The 12,507-nt window shown below is 39.6% G+C and overlaps 2 protein-coding genes across 13 annotated transcripts in view; one reads left to right on the top strand and one right to left on the bottom strand.

Annotated features, from left to right (window-relative positions):
• The window catches only part of rimbp2b (RIMS binding protein 2b), a 90,870-nt gene extending 88,704 nt beyond the window's left edge, over positions 1–2,166 (top strand). For 7 of the 10 annotated variants that reach the window (XM_016679177.1, XM_016679178.1, XM_016679176.1 and 4 more), the window contains one exon: positions 485–2,166. In XM_016679177.1, coding sequence (XP_016534663.1) covers positions 485–682 — 198 coding nt within the window. In that variant the 3' untranslated portion in view covers positions 683–2,166. Of the gene's footprint in view, positions 1–261 lie in introns of all 10 variants that reach the window. The other 3 variants (XM_016679182.1, XM_016679180.1, XM_016679181.1) reach the window with 2 other exon arrangements.
• Positions 2,167–2,609: 443 nt separating this feature from the next.
• On the bottom strand, positions 2,610–10,275 carry piwil1 (piwi-like RNA-mediated gene silencing 1). Of its 3 annotated transcripts, none has more exons than XM_007567108.2 (21): positions 10,173–10,275; positions 9,640–9,736; positions 8,911–9,013; positions 8,509–8,637; positions 8,169–8,383; positions 7,751–7,872; positions 7,590–7,670; positions 7,111–7,308; positions 6,874–6,982; positions 6,547–6,673; positions 6,189–6,306; positions 5,871–5,985; positions 5,603–5,790; positions 5,350–5,422; positions 4,765–4,965; positions 4,422–4,525; positions 4,193–4,263; positions 3,959–4,112; positions 3,618–3,743; positions 3,390–3,537; positions 2,610–2,950 (listed from the first exon to the last, which is right to left on the bottom strand). In XM_007567108.2, exons 2-21 carry the CDS (start codon positions 9,706–9,708, stop codon positions 2,834–2,836), a joined length of 2,568 nt encoding a protein of 855 aa, XP_007567170.1. In that variant the 5' UTR covers positions 9,709–9,736; positions 10,173–10,275; the 3' UTR covers positions 2,610–2,833. The 3 variants fall into 3 exon arrangements, with proteins under 3 accessions (XP_007567170.1, XP_016534674.1, XP_016534675.1); XM_016679188.1 differs by having other exon boundaries at positions 9,640–9,733; positions 10,173–10,262; XM_016679189.1 differs by having other exon boundaries at positions 9,640–9,719; positions 10,173–10,242.
• Positions 10,276–12,507: the final 2,232 nt, after the last annotated feature.

Raw genomic sequence — 12,507 nt, 5'->3', positions numbered from 1 at the left:
GCAATTGAAAAGAGCCTTTTAGCTCATGATTACAGAACAGTAATGGTGACTAGTAGTATCTTTGTATCTCAGTTGTACCAGTATATATTTATATTTAAGAGGCAAGAAAGTGAATGTGATATCAATATGCCCCAAAATGTAAATCTGTTTGTTCTTTCATAGTCTTTTTCTTTTCTTTTTTCTTTTTTTTTTTTGGCGAAAATCTCACCTTTATGTGAACGTTAGTTAACTCCATCCTTAAATTGTGATGTGTTTCTATAGCGACATCAACAATAAATCTCACCTGGCAGAGGGGGTGGTAGGGAGAGGGGGATGTTTGTCCAAGTGCACAGCACAGCGTCCAGGGAGGTAGACTTAAGAGCTGTATGGTGGCCCTGCAGAGACAGAAAGGACTTAAGACTTAAGGTGTGGGAGTAGTGACTGTGGTGTGAGAGACGGTTGGCTTTTTAACACCCTCAACTGTCCCTTACGGGTCTTCCATTAGGTTCCTTTGGACAAATCGGGTCCGCACAGAAGAGCACCCTCTCCCACAGTGCGTCCACACATCCTCGACTCTGCCCCCGCCACCGTGGGGCCCGGCAGTCCCTTCAGGGCCCCTATGGATATATGCTCCTCCAAAAAGAAAAGGGGACTGCTCTCCAAAGGGAAGAAACTATTACAAAGACTTGGCGCTGTAAGATAATTCTTTGGAAATAGTGGCATCCACTTATATTGTAAAAAAAATAAATAAAAAAATAAAAACCAACATGGAAAACGGTGCACAGGTGGCATTTGCGAGCTTAGCAAATGTTTTATTCTTTTACATCTGTTGTATATTAGACTATTTGTATTTTGTTATGGGTTTAAACGCCATATTTTCAATACCGCATTTCATATTATGGGCCCATGACCTATAAGTGTTGGAAGACACATTGTGCTGTGCTGCGTGTACCTCCACGTCTCCGGCTGGTTGCGAGGACAGAGCCCTGAGCGTTCTGCACATGCTCAAAGCCTTGCATTTTATAGAAAAAAAAAAAGAAAAACTCACACAGGTCAGAGTTGTGTGTCTGCATTCAGAAAGCAGAACGTCACAAACAAAAACGAGGGCTAGATTACAGCTTGGAGTTCTTATTTAATCAAATGCAACACGTGGAGCATGTGGATTGGAGCTGGAAGAGAGCAGCCGGTTGAAACATGAGGCTTACGTGCTTTTTACTTCAGCACATTCCCTCCTGAATCCCCTCCTTCAGAGCACATGCAAAAAGGTGTCGGGCTCGTTTAAAGTTGGGGCACGCAGCATACGGACAAATCAGCAGGAAAAAACTAAAAAAAAAAAAAGTCTCTCTTCTGCTCCATTTCAACAGCTGTGGCAGTGGCATGCCTCTCCTCCCCCACAGACTTAGAAAACAAGCACATTCTGTATCTACTACAGGGTCTCTGCAGTGAATACCTGTTAATCAAACCTCCATGTATTTGCCTTATAATCGCACAATGGTTAGTGACATGTCAAGCAGTTGCATTTTTTTTTCTTGGCGTTGTTATTCCTAACTTGATATGCAGGGTGAGTCCTGTTTTCTACAGAGCTGTCAGATTCCCATGTTTAAATTTTTTTTTAAAAATCCTCCCTTCATAGCAAATTCTAGACTGATTAGTCAAGTTGTGCCACCATATTGATGCAGTGCAAAATAATAGGATTAGTTTGTCAAACGAACCCATAGGATTGATTTTTTTTTTTACTGTAGCACCATCATTGTGCAGCAGTCGATTTCCTGCATGCAACCGTTGGACTGTAGGTTTTAGTTACTTAACAGCAGTAAACTATGAGACACAAGGCTACCTCTATGCTGCCCTTCCCATCTCTCCACCTGTGTTCTTACAGTCTGTCAATGATGCCTGTTGTACGTCTCAAATTCCATTGCTGCAGGATACAAGTACTGTATGTCTGTCTGTCAATATATATTCAGATATCTACACCTTAATGTAGTGAATGTACAAAGAATTGAAAGCCAATGTATTATCCGAGCTGCCCAAACAGGATTGTGCAGACGTCCGACTTTGTGCATGAGCTGATCAGTCCGTCTCCTCCCATCTCCTCGTGCCGCCTCCCTCCCACCATCTCATCCTCCAGCACATTTAAAGTTGAGCCTATGTTTTCTATATACGAGTTAAACTGCCAAAAAAAAAAGAGGAAAAAAAGAGAATGTATGCAAAACATTCTAACTTTCTTACAATTTTCGGCCAAGCAGCCATGATAATCTACAGCAAACTGTTGATCATCCGTTCCTCTTTATGGACCATGTCCACAGACATTGCTTTTATTTGAGTGACTGCAACTCTTTTTGTACTTTGTCCATTTGTAAAATTGTTTTTAAATGTTTATACTTGATTTTCAAACTGCCTTTTTTGTACATTTAAATTTCTAATCAGACAGTGCAAGCTTTCCCCATGGTGTCTTTAAGAGCATATTATGTCTGCAATCGTGTGCTAGCTTTCTGAGAAGAAATTATCAGCCTATACTGATGGTTACAAATTATTGTGTGGGTGTGCATGTGCAATCTTTTTTAAAAAGATAAATAAATTTAATATTTTTAAATGCTTGTGTTTCGTCTTGAAATGACAGATCAAACACCAAAATGTCTGAACATTTATTTAAACAACCAACGTAATTCTGAACTGTACTATTCTAACAGTTTCTCTTGACAGTTTTTTTTTTTTAAAACACACACAAAAAACCCAACTGTGTAACTTAATTACACATAACAATAACATGCAGGACCACATACAAACTGCTTTTCTCTAACAAAATAACACTCTTATAGGAAAATTGAGTGGGTGACAAAACAACAACGGTCCTTTAAAGATAGAAAAGGTAGTCGTCCAGCTTGACGTTGGGCTGCTTGTGAATGCTCTGCCCAACCAGGAAAGCCAGCTTATGGCCGTACTGGCAGGGAGCAGGAACACGGATGATCCCCTAAAGCACAAACGAGAGGGAAAAACATGAGCTGCAAAGAATAAATCATTTCTGACATTTTAAAAAAGATTAATCATATGCAAGATTTAGCATGAGCTTTGTTACATTATAGGTGTAAGAATATATATAATGTTTGGGCAGATTGTTTTAGCCATAATTACCTGAACCTGGAATAAACGGGTTCAGGTTTTATCCAACTTAAGGTAGATAAAACCTGAACCAGTTTTATCTAACATGAGAGCTGAATCAAAGCTTGAGCTGGCAGGAACACCCAGATGTGTAATCTCTTTTTAAACTAACCTAAATGTTGTTTAGCCTTAACAGAGCAACTTGATTAGGCTGAGAAATTATTTCAACCATCAGGCTATTTCTCCAAAAAATATCCAAATATCATTTCTCCTGCTGAAAAATCCTGTAGTCCATTTCTGAACCTGCCCACCTGCCAGTTGTAGTACATGTGACAGAGCTTGTACGTGAGCCGCTGCATGTGGTCAGGCTTCAGTCCGCTGGTGTCGTAGACGACGTTGTAGTGAGTGGGTGAAACGCTTCCGGATCTGACGGACTGGCTCACGATGTAGAAGTCGTACCTGGTGAGGAGAAAAGTACAGCTCGTTTTATTTTCTAGCTACAGCATCAAGACATGCCTAGAGGGACAGTTAAAACGTACCACTCTGGACGGGTGACCTCCGTGTCAATGACGGTACCCGGTGGTGGGTTGGTGAACTTGTCGCCGATCATGGTGAAAAACCTGCTGCTGATGCGCTTCTTGACCACCACCACACTCAGCTTGGGCCTACAATGAGGAGATGAAGCTCATTATAAACACAAAGAACAGAGGCCAGGTTTTAATGCTCCGATAAACCAGATCTGTGAAATGCTCTTATGCCATTCCCTACAAACTATGTAGGAACCAAGATACATTAGTTCAACAGAGGAAACCACTGCATAGTACCTCCAAATGAACAATGCATTAGCTTTGGAGGAAATCTTTTTAGCCAACAAACTTACTCATAGTCCTCCCCCAGGGACTTGATGGAGTCCATCATCTGAGCCACCTCGTAGTTGACGACACTTTGCAACTGGCCGTCTCCTACTCCGTCCCGGTACACAATGATGCGAGATGGCAGGCAGTTATTGAACTTCAGGTAGTCTTTCAGGGCACCTAGGTGAAAAAGGGCAGTCTTCTTTTAAGAAGAAGTTTTACAGAATAAAGGTGTTGAGCAGGAAAAAAAAGAAACTTACCAGTCAGGGCCATTTTCAGTCCATCCATTATTTCCTGACCTTTGTGCTGCAGGACACACTTCGAGTACCATCTTGGAGAAAAATAAAAAGCAAAATGCTACTAAGTGACTGAAGACAAAGATTAAGGAGTCTTTAAAACAACCAATTCAATGCCATAAAGTGCACATGTTGAGCCCAATTGAACTATGAGTATGATAAAGCTGGATCAGTCTCTGTTGCGGCTGCTAACCTGCTCATGGTCGGGTTGAGGCTTGCCACCAGAGCGCCGATGGACCGCTTCCCAGCAGACGTGTCATGGTAGCAGTCAATGCCCACAATCATCAGCTGTTTGAGCTGCATGAATCACACTTTGGTCATTCAGTGAAATATCCATATCAAATGTTAATGCTAATCTTAAACACAAAGCACTAAAACCACTGAACTTACTTTTACCTAAAACTGATTACAAATGAATAATGATTTCTAAAAGAAAAACCATAAACCCCATCAACTCACCAATAAGAGCCAAGAATGGAAATATGCAACATGAAGAAATCAAGAGGCAGGAATGTCAAAAATGTTCCTGGACTTACAGGGATCTCCACACTCCACAGCTCTCCTCCCATTTTGCAGGCCATCTGCAGGGCGATCTTCGTTGCCACAGTCATGAGCGCCTGAGGTCGGCTGAGGGTGCGGGCCACCACACACTGGCTGGGAGTCGGACAGTCCAAACAAAGGTACTTCTTAATGCTGTCGTACTTGTCCTTGTTGCTGTTGGGAAGGACAACCACCACCTAGAAATTATAATTACAAAAACAAAGTTAGAAAATGGAAAATAATTTAACTATTCTAGTCAAAGATATAAAAATGTTAGCATGTAGATTTTCACATTTTTAAATTTGTATTATACAAGTTTAATGGAGTGTTATTGTGCCGAATACTTTATGCAAAAACGTTCACATTAAAATTATTTGCAATCTACATAATGCCAAATTTTACAACACTTGCCAGCAGTGGACTTAAAGTCTAATAAAAGAGTATTTAAGAAAATGGGTTGTTATTGTCTATAGTCACATAGCATATGCTCTGCATTCAGATTAATAGCAAATGTATAAGATCCCCCAACGTCCCCTATGGAGAATTAATAAAGTTACATCTTATCTTATTCCAGAACAAACCATTTGAGTCTGTTGTCCCACGTTGTGCTGCAGAGCTTTGAGGAGAGACAGCTGGTTGTCTTCAAACTCAATTCTGTATAAGAAGGAAAACTAGGTTAAAAGAAATAAGAAACTAAATGGTCTTACTTACCTTGCAACATATTAATAGTTAAAAATCTACTTTATTGCCACCAAAAATTAACAGCTATACCACAACATTTTAGAGGGAACAAAATGTGATGGATGGAAATCTGAAGTAGGACAAAGGACTCACATTATAGGCCTTTGCATCCGGATGCCGATGGGCCCGGAGACTTTGTGCAGGGTTTGCAGGAGGGACTGCGCTTCGTTGCTGTTGCGTCGAGAGTGGAACAAGAGCCAGTTGTCCAGTGGGGGAGCGCTTATCACAGGTATGCCACGCATCTCTCTGGACCAGTCAGCTGATTGGGGGTTGTAATCATACTAGAGGACATAATAGCGATACATAAACTCAGGATAAATTCAATCGATTCTAAGGGCAAAGTTCTGGATTGGGAACACACGGATCTTGGTCCTTGGTAAATCCTCTCTCCTCCAAGGACTCTGCCAGTCAGGTTCAGAAGTTTCTCGTCAAAGCTGAGTCCCCATTTCGACATCTCCGACTGCGCATCAGCGTTCCTTAGAGGTAAAAGAAACTACGTTTGACAACATGTTTGCAGAAAGGCTGACACAAAATGTGTGGTTTTCATTTAAAATATTAACATACTGGTATCGAATTAAGGCAATTTTATAAAATAGTTTACTTTTTTTTTAAGGCTTGGAATTATTACAATGTTTCATGTGGTCATAAAGCATGTAAGCTGACATTTATTTCCACCTACTTGTGAATGCTCGTTATAAATCTGTTGAGCTGCCTCTCCCTCTGGTCTGGGTTCAGTCTGGTGTGTGTGCTCAACTCCTTCATTATGGTGAAGTCATTCCGCATCTTATCAGTCAACCCTGTAAAATATGATTCACTTTTTACATATTCAACAAATTATGCATTACATCAAGGCTACTTTGAATATGAATTGACTAATCAAAAATCATCAGCAGAATTTTCAGCAATCACCTGACATTATGCAGCACGGCCAACAGACACTGAAATACTTTTGTGTCTATACATGGTTGCAAATACATTTTCACTCCTGCAACAAATTAAGCAATACATTTTTCCATTGTTGCAGCTTAAAACCCCACCTGTGAGGTAGCACAGTTCTGGCACGAGCATTGCCGGGCCAGGAGGGGGCGCTCCAGGAAGGCCCATCTTCTTCACATGGCTAACCAGCAGCACCTGGTTCACATCATGGATGTCCAGACCGTATTGCTATGGAAAAAAATAGATCCAGAGTAGAAAGGAAAATAATCAGGCTGTTTTAAACTCGCACACAATTACTGTCGGGAAATGTTTTTTTGTTTGTTTTTTGTGGTTGCATCTTTAAATCAAAACTGGCACATAAGACACCGACTTGAGTCTACATTAATCACTGTGGACTAACCAAGAGCATTTTGTGTTTTAACGCTTACATTCTTGTAGTAGTTCTTAAAAGAGATTTCTGTGTCTCCTCTAGTGAAAGTGTTGCTGGGAGTGTGATCCCAGGCAATGTCATCAACCCTGTAGGTTTTGTTGTTGTACCTTAAAATGAAAAACATTATGTAGAAACCAGGTCTTGGAATATGTGTAAGATATTTATAATTATTCCAACAGAAGCCACTTAAAGTTTAAAAACATGGAAACAACTACAAGGATGTGTCGGGTCTTACTTTGTGAGAACGATCTGGCCAATCAGCTCCTTGGCACAGATGTCAGTGTAGCGTTCTCTTCCACACTGCTGCCTCAGATTGATCATGAGGTCGAGCACCGTCTCACTACGAAGCACCTTGTGGCTCACGTCGGTGCACATCATGATGGAGGACTCATAATTGAGGATGGTGGTGGAGTACCCCGGCCAAATTGTTAATCTAAAAACAAGACAAAATAAAAAAGCCTTGGTGATCACAAATCCGAAAGAAACTTTAAAACTAACAACCTGCAATCAGTAGTTCTTTTTTTTTCCTCCTTATTGGTTGACCAGCTTTTAGTTTCTTTCAACATTTATCAACTAAGACAAAATTTTCCACGCAAGGACAAAACATCTGCTCTGCTCTTGTCAGTTGATTGTATTGTTACTGAAAAATTTTACTAATGTTGAAACATGTTGATTTTAAACGCAAGCAAAACAAATAAATAACAACCAACATACTTGTGCTGTCTGATCTCATGTGGCTCATTGGGGTTGTAGTAGTTGCGTCCAATCTGCTGCATGTTCAAAACTCTCAGGATCCTGTGAAATTCAATGCAATAAATGAGATGACTACAAGTTCTCAACGAGGCTCCTGATGTTATTTTAGCCCTCTGACCTACCGTCTGAAGATGAGGTTGTAAAACTGAATGCACACTGGTGATGTGGGTGGCAGCTCGTTTGTCAAGGTGACGGTTATCAAAACCTTCTCCTTATTCCTCGTCTCACTATAGAGGACAGTCTCCTAAAAATTCATCATAAAAAAAAACAAAACAAAAAAAACAAAGCTAGATAATCAAATAAACAGAAAGCTCTTAAAAGTGCAAAAATAGGACAACAGCCATTTAATATTACTGTGAAAGCACATTTTTTTTCTTTTACATGACTGATGACAGCAGAAACGTTTTAACCATTTACTGAAATCTGAAATATTCTATTAGTTGGTTTAAACTTTTAGATCCGCAGAGGCTGACCCAGTTAAAACCATTAAAACATCTGCAGGAGGTGCTGGAGGTGGAACTGAAGAGACTCATGCTGCACCTTGCTGTGCAGTCTGTGAGGCAGGAAGAGAAGAGCGCCATCGAAGTTCCGAGCTGTACCAAGGACTTCTGAGTGCTGGAAGAGGAGGGCAGATCTCAGGCGCCGCGACTCCATTGCAGGTTTGAAGTCCACGTGGTACTGATAAAGAATCCACTGAGGGCGAGACAGGATCCGGAAGAAGTTTGCAGTCAACTTGATGGTGGCACCAGATGTTCCTGTAGGAGTGTGCACACATATGACCTTTACGATATTCCTCATCTCACACACACACACACACACAAAAAAATAAATAAAAAATATATATATATATTCCAGTACATGTCTGTGGTAATGGACTGACCAGTCTTTGATTCCTTCACATGTTCCATCGCCTGTCTGGTGTATACTCCTGTGTCATGAAAGTCCCGTCGGCGTCCGCCTCGTTCTCCAAGCTTCACTTGTTGAAATCCAGTTGAGATCTGCAGAACAGCTTTACACAGAATTTAAACTGTTCACAAAAAGCGGTGTGACAAAACTGAAAGTTAATACAGAGCACAGTGCAACTGGGAAGTATCCATATTTTATCCAAATGTGAAAAAAAGTGAAGCTTTCCAGATGCACTGTAAATATAGACTGAATATATTATTCATATATCATATATCATTATTGCAAACAAGTCCTAGAAATCTGTCAAAAGTTCAGACTCCCACATGCTTTTTATATTTTAATGCCCTATTTCCAGCATTCACAAACTTTATTTCACCTTCTCTGGCTATGGCTCCAGGGGCGCCCTTCTGTCTGCCTCGGCCAACCAGCTCGCCCTCTGCTGGAGGGGGAGGTGCTGGTGCCACCTCATGGGCCTGGGTCTGCCAAAGACCAAAAGAATAAGAATAAAGTTTAAAATCCTGTTGAGGACTGCAGTTGGAGACGCCAAGTTTAATAGCTAATGTATTCACATACTTGTATACAATAAGTAAAGAAAAATCAAGTAATTTAATTTGTGAAAATGTGCTTAAATGGCCAACAATGTGTGGATTCCATAAAAAACCATTTCTATTTTAATACCAGCATATGTAAACATGCATATAAGGTCATTCTTCAATTACAATATGCTACACAATCTAAGGAGCTATTGTAAAATTTTTTAATGTAAGCATTAAAAAAATAGTAAGATTTTTTTTTAAGCATTTTCACAACTAATCATTAATTTTAACTCTTAACTTGTATGCACATATATATATATATATAGGTACGTTTCAATTTATTGCAACCAAAATGGGAATATTTTTCACATAACCAAAGCCATGTTCAAGTTTATATTTACAAGTTTCATATTATGCACCATTTTCTAAATAACATGTACAGTGTAAAACTTTCCCAGCCGAGTATATTTTTTTATGGAGTCGTTTGAATGGGTCTCGACTAAAGATGGCCTGGATGCCAAAAGAAGGCAGCAATGCAGCGTGTAGTTAGAAAACGAAGTGAAACTTACCGCTCCGGGCGCTGCCGTGTCTTGGCCACGTGCTCTGCCTCTTGATCTTGCTCGTGCACGACCGGTCATTGTCGGTTACTCTGCAACGGCACAACTCCTAGAGGAAAAAAGGGGATTTCTTTCGCTTTTTCTTTTATTGTGGATGAGAAATTTCAAAGCACACTAACGAACAACTCGATGTACTTTACTAACAAAAGCGCACTAGTATGAGTCGCATACAAAGAGAAAACTATGGGTCCTGAAGGGAGACGAAGGCCTCAGGGTTAACTTGCGGCTAGCTCACCAGGTGCAAGCTAATTTTTGGAAACCGGAAAAAATAAAAAGATAAACATACATTTACTGTACATTACTGTACGTCATTTCAAACATATACATATTTTTGATTTAACTAATTTCTAGGCAAATTGTTGAAAATTAACAAATTTTGAAATACTTTTTTTTTTAACTCGGCAGGGACGTTCGTTTAGGAAGCTATTTGGTCATTGTCAGTATGTTTTTTGTTTGTCTATTTTAATCTATTAAAGTTTACTTACTTTTTAAATAATTCTTCGCAAACAGAAACGTTTCGCGCAGATCCCATCCAGAATCGAAAAGACTAAATGTTGCTCCTAATTTGCTTAAGTACTCCAATGAAACATATATTAATACGCCACTTCGATTTCATTTTCCTCCTCGTAATATGCCTTATAACTAAATATTGTGTCGTTAGTAATGTCTTTCTTTTAAAAACCATAACAGAGACTTTACATAAGGACTTATGAAGACATAAGCACATGTAATGTTTGGGAACTAGTTTTCCGGGCGGATTAATCTTTTCAACATGTTGCAGTTCTCTGTGGGATTTTTAGTAGCTGGTATCGCTTTTATTGCCACTAGATGGAGACAAAGACAAGAAATAACTAGCAGTCCATACTTGATTGTGGCCAAGGTACACAAACTCACCCTAATAGGTGCTGATGAAGCTTAGAACCCAAACAAATGTTTGTGGCGGCACGTAATACACAACAAAGTGACTTTGACACTTAGCAGTTAATTCATAATCTGTTTAGCTTTCTAAACGCACGTTAACCTCAGGGTTAACTTGAGGCCTTGAAAAATGTCCATATAGTGACATTTTTCAATATGTCACTATATGGAAAAAAATGAATCAAAATTGGGTTTGGTATTAAAAAATCTTATTCGAGGCCATTCACTTCAAAGATGGAAGCGCACTCTAAGATTTTTAGATTTGAACCAAGACCCTATTTTATGTATGTATTTATTTATTTTTATTAGAATAATTAATTTTATTAAAAAAAATGTCAACACTTAAAAAAAGTTAACTGATCATTTCTAAAGAAAGTGATGAAAAAAACCCCATACATTTATAAAGTCAGAAATTAATCTAAGGCTCTTCTTTTAAGATATGCCTCATCATGAGTTATCATTTCCTGACAAACTTTTCTACTCTGCTCTAGATTTGACTATCTGAAAGAGGACTTGGCACCTCAGAGGGCATTTTGGGAGGATGTATGCAAGTCTTTCATGTCTGAGATCTAAGAGTGATTACATATTCAAACCTGAGGGACGATTCTAGGAGGACCTACTTTTGTTACTGTTTACCTGCTGGAAGAAGACTGAGGGGAGATGAAGCAAAAAGGCATTGACTTGAATGTCATCAAGCCTGATTGTTGTGCAAAAGGAGGAAACGTATATAGAGCTAAAGATAGGCAAAACATTTCCCGTAGCACATTTTGGGAATGCAGCAGTTTGAGACATGATTCAACACATTGTGCTGCCACAAAAAATGCAGCACTGTAAAAACCGATACAAAATAGGATGGGTGAGATCTCTTCATAAACACCTCTATTCCTAAAAAAAAAAAAAAAGAAGAAGAAAAAAATACAACCACAAAGGCTTGTGGAAAAAAAAAAAAGTAAAATGAAAGAAAAAAGAAGAAAACAGGGCCAGTGAGAGGACTGCAAGCTGAGTGGTGTGAGGCTGAGAAAGGTGCACCCTGCCAGGGACGTTGATGAATGCGCTTCAGGCTTCAAGCTCGCCCCGCAGCCTCCAGCCGTGTGGATTCCACGCTTACGCTAATCATGCTCTGTGAGATACCACGGCCCAGAGCTGATGAAAGGGAACACGGAACACGGTTAGTATCTCAAACCGGCTGCACTTTCACAAAACACACAGCTTTCACAAACATGTTTCTGTGTCGATTTGCCGCGTCTGTTTTCAACCTAATTTCCTGGTTTAATCATTAAAAACAAAACAAGATCAAAGCTTCCGTTTTACATAATTCACAGCGACTCCATTAAGCTTGAACTCTTGATTGCAGAACCAGAGCAAGAGGGGATTCCGGATAATAAGTATCTACCATACCATGATATCTGTAAGCGGGTTATGGAAATTAGATTATTCTCTTTCCAACCATGGAAACCTAATCTGCTCCGCAGCAGTGTGTTTCTCTTAAGAAGACGCAGGCGGCGCATAACACAAACAACATCATGGGCTTCTAAAGCTTTTGAAAAATAAGCTATTAGAGTAAGCATGAGGTTTAAAAGCTAATTATGGCACTTATACAGTGAAACCTATATACACTGCAACATCTTTTTTTTATTTGTTCCTGTAGGCCTACATAATAGTTCTTACAAATCTTTACTTCCAAATGTCAAATTTGAAGAGGGGGTTGGGGGGGATGGTTTACATTTACATTTTTTAGCACCAACAGCAAAGATTCAGGAAGAGCCCGAAAATAAATGCATCTTTTGAATCTCGGACACAACATTTTAGGAAAACTTTCCTTTTAAATCTCAATTTAAAAAAAACAACAACAAAAAAACAAAATCACCAGCGACACACCTAATGGCAACTCTGCTTCCAATA

Source organism: Poecilia formosa, unplaced genomic scaffold (assembly GCF_000485575.1).
Source record: "Poecilia formosa unplaced genomic scaffold, Poecilia_formosa-5.1.2 Scaffold204, whole genome shotgun sequence".
Lineage (NCBI taxonomy): Eukaryota > Metazoa > Chordata > Actinopteri > Cyprinodontiformes > Poeciliidae > Poecilia > Poecilia formosa.
Note: the sequence above shows the minus strand (reverse complement) of the source record. Positions and strands in the feature narration are given on the sequence as shown.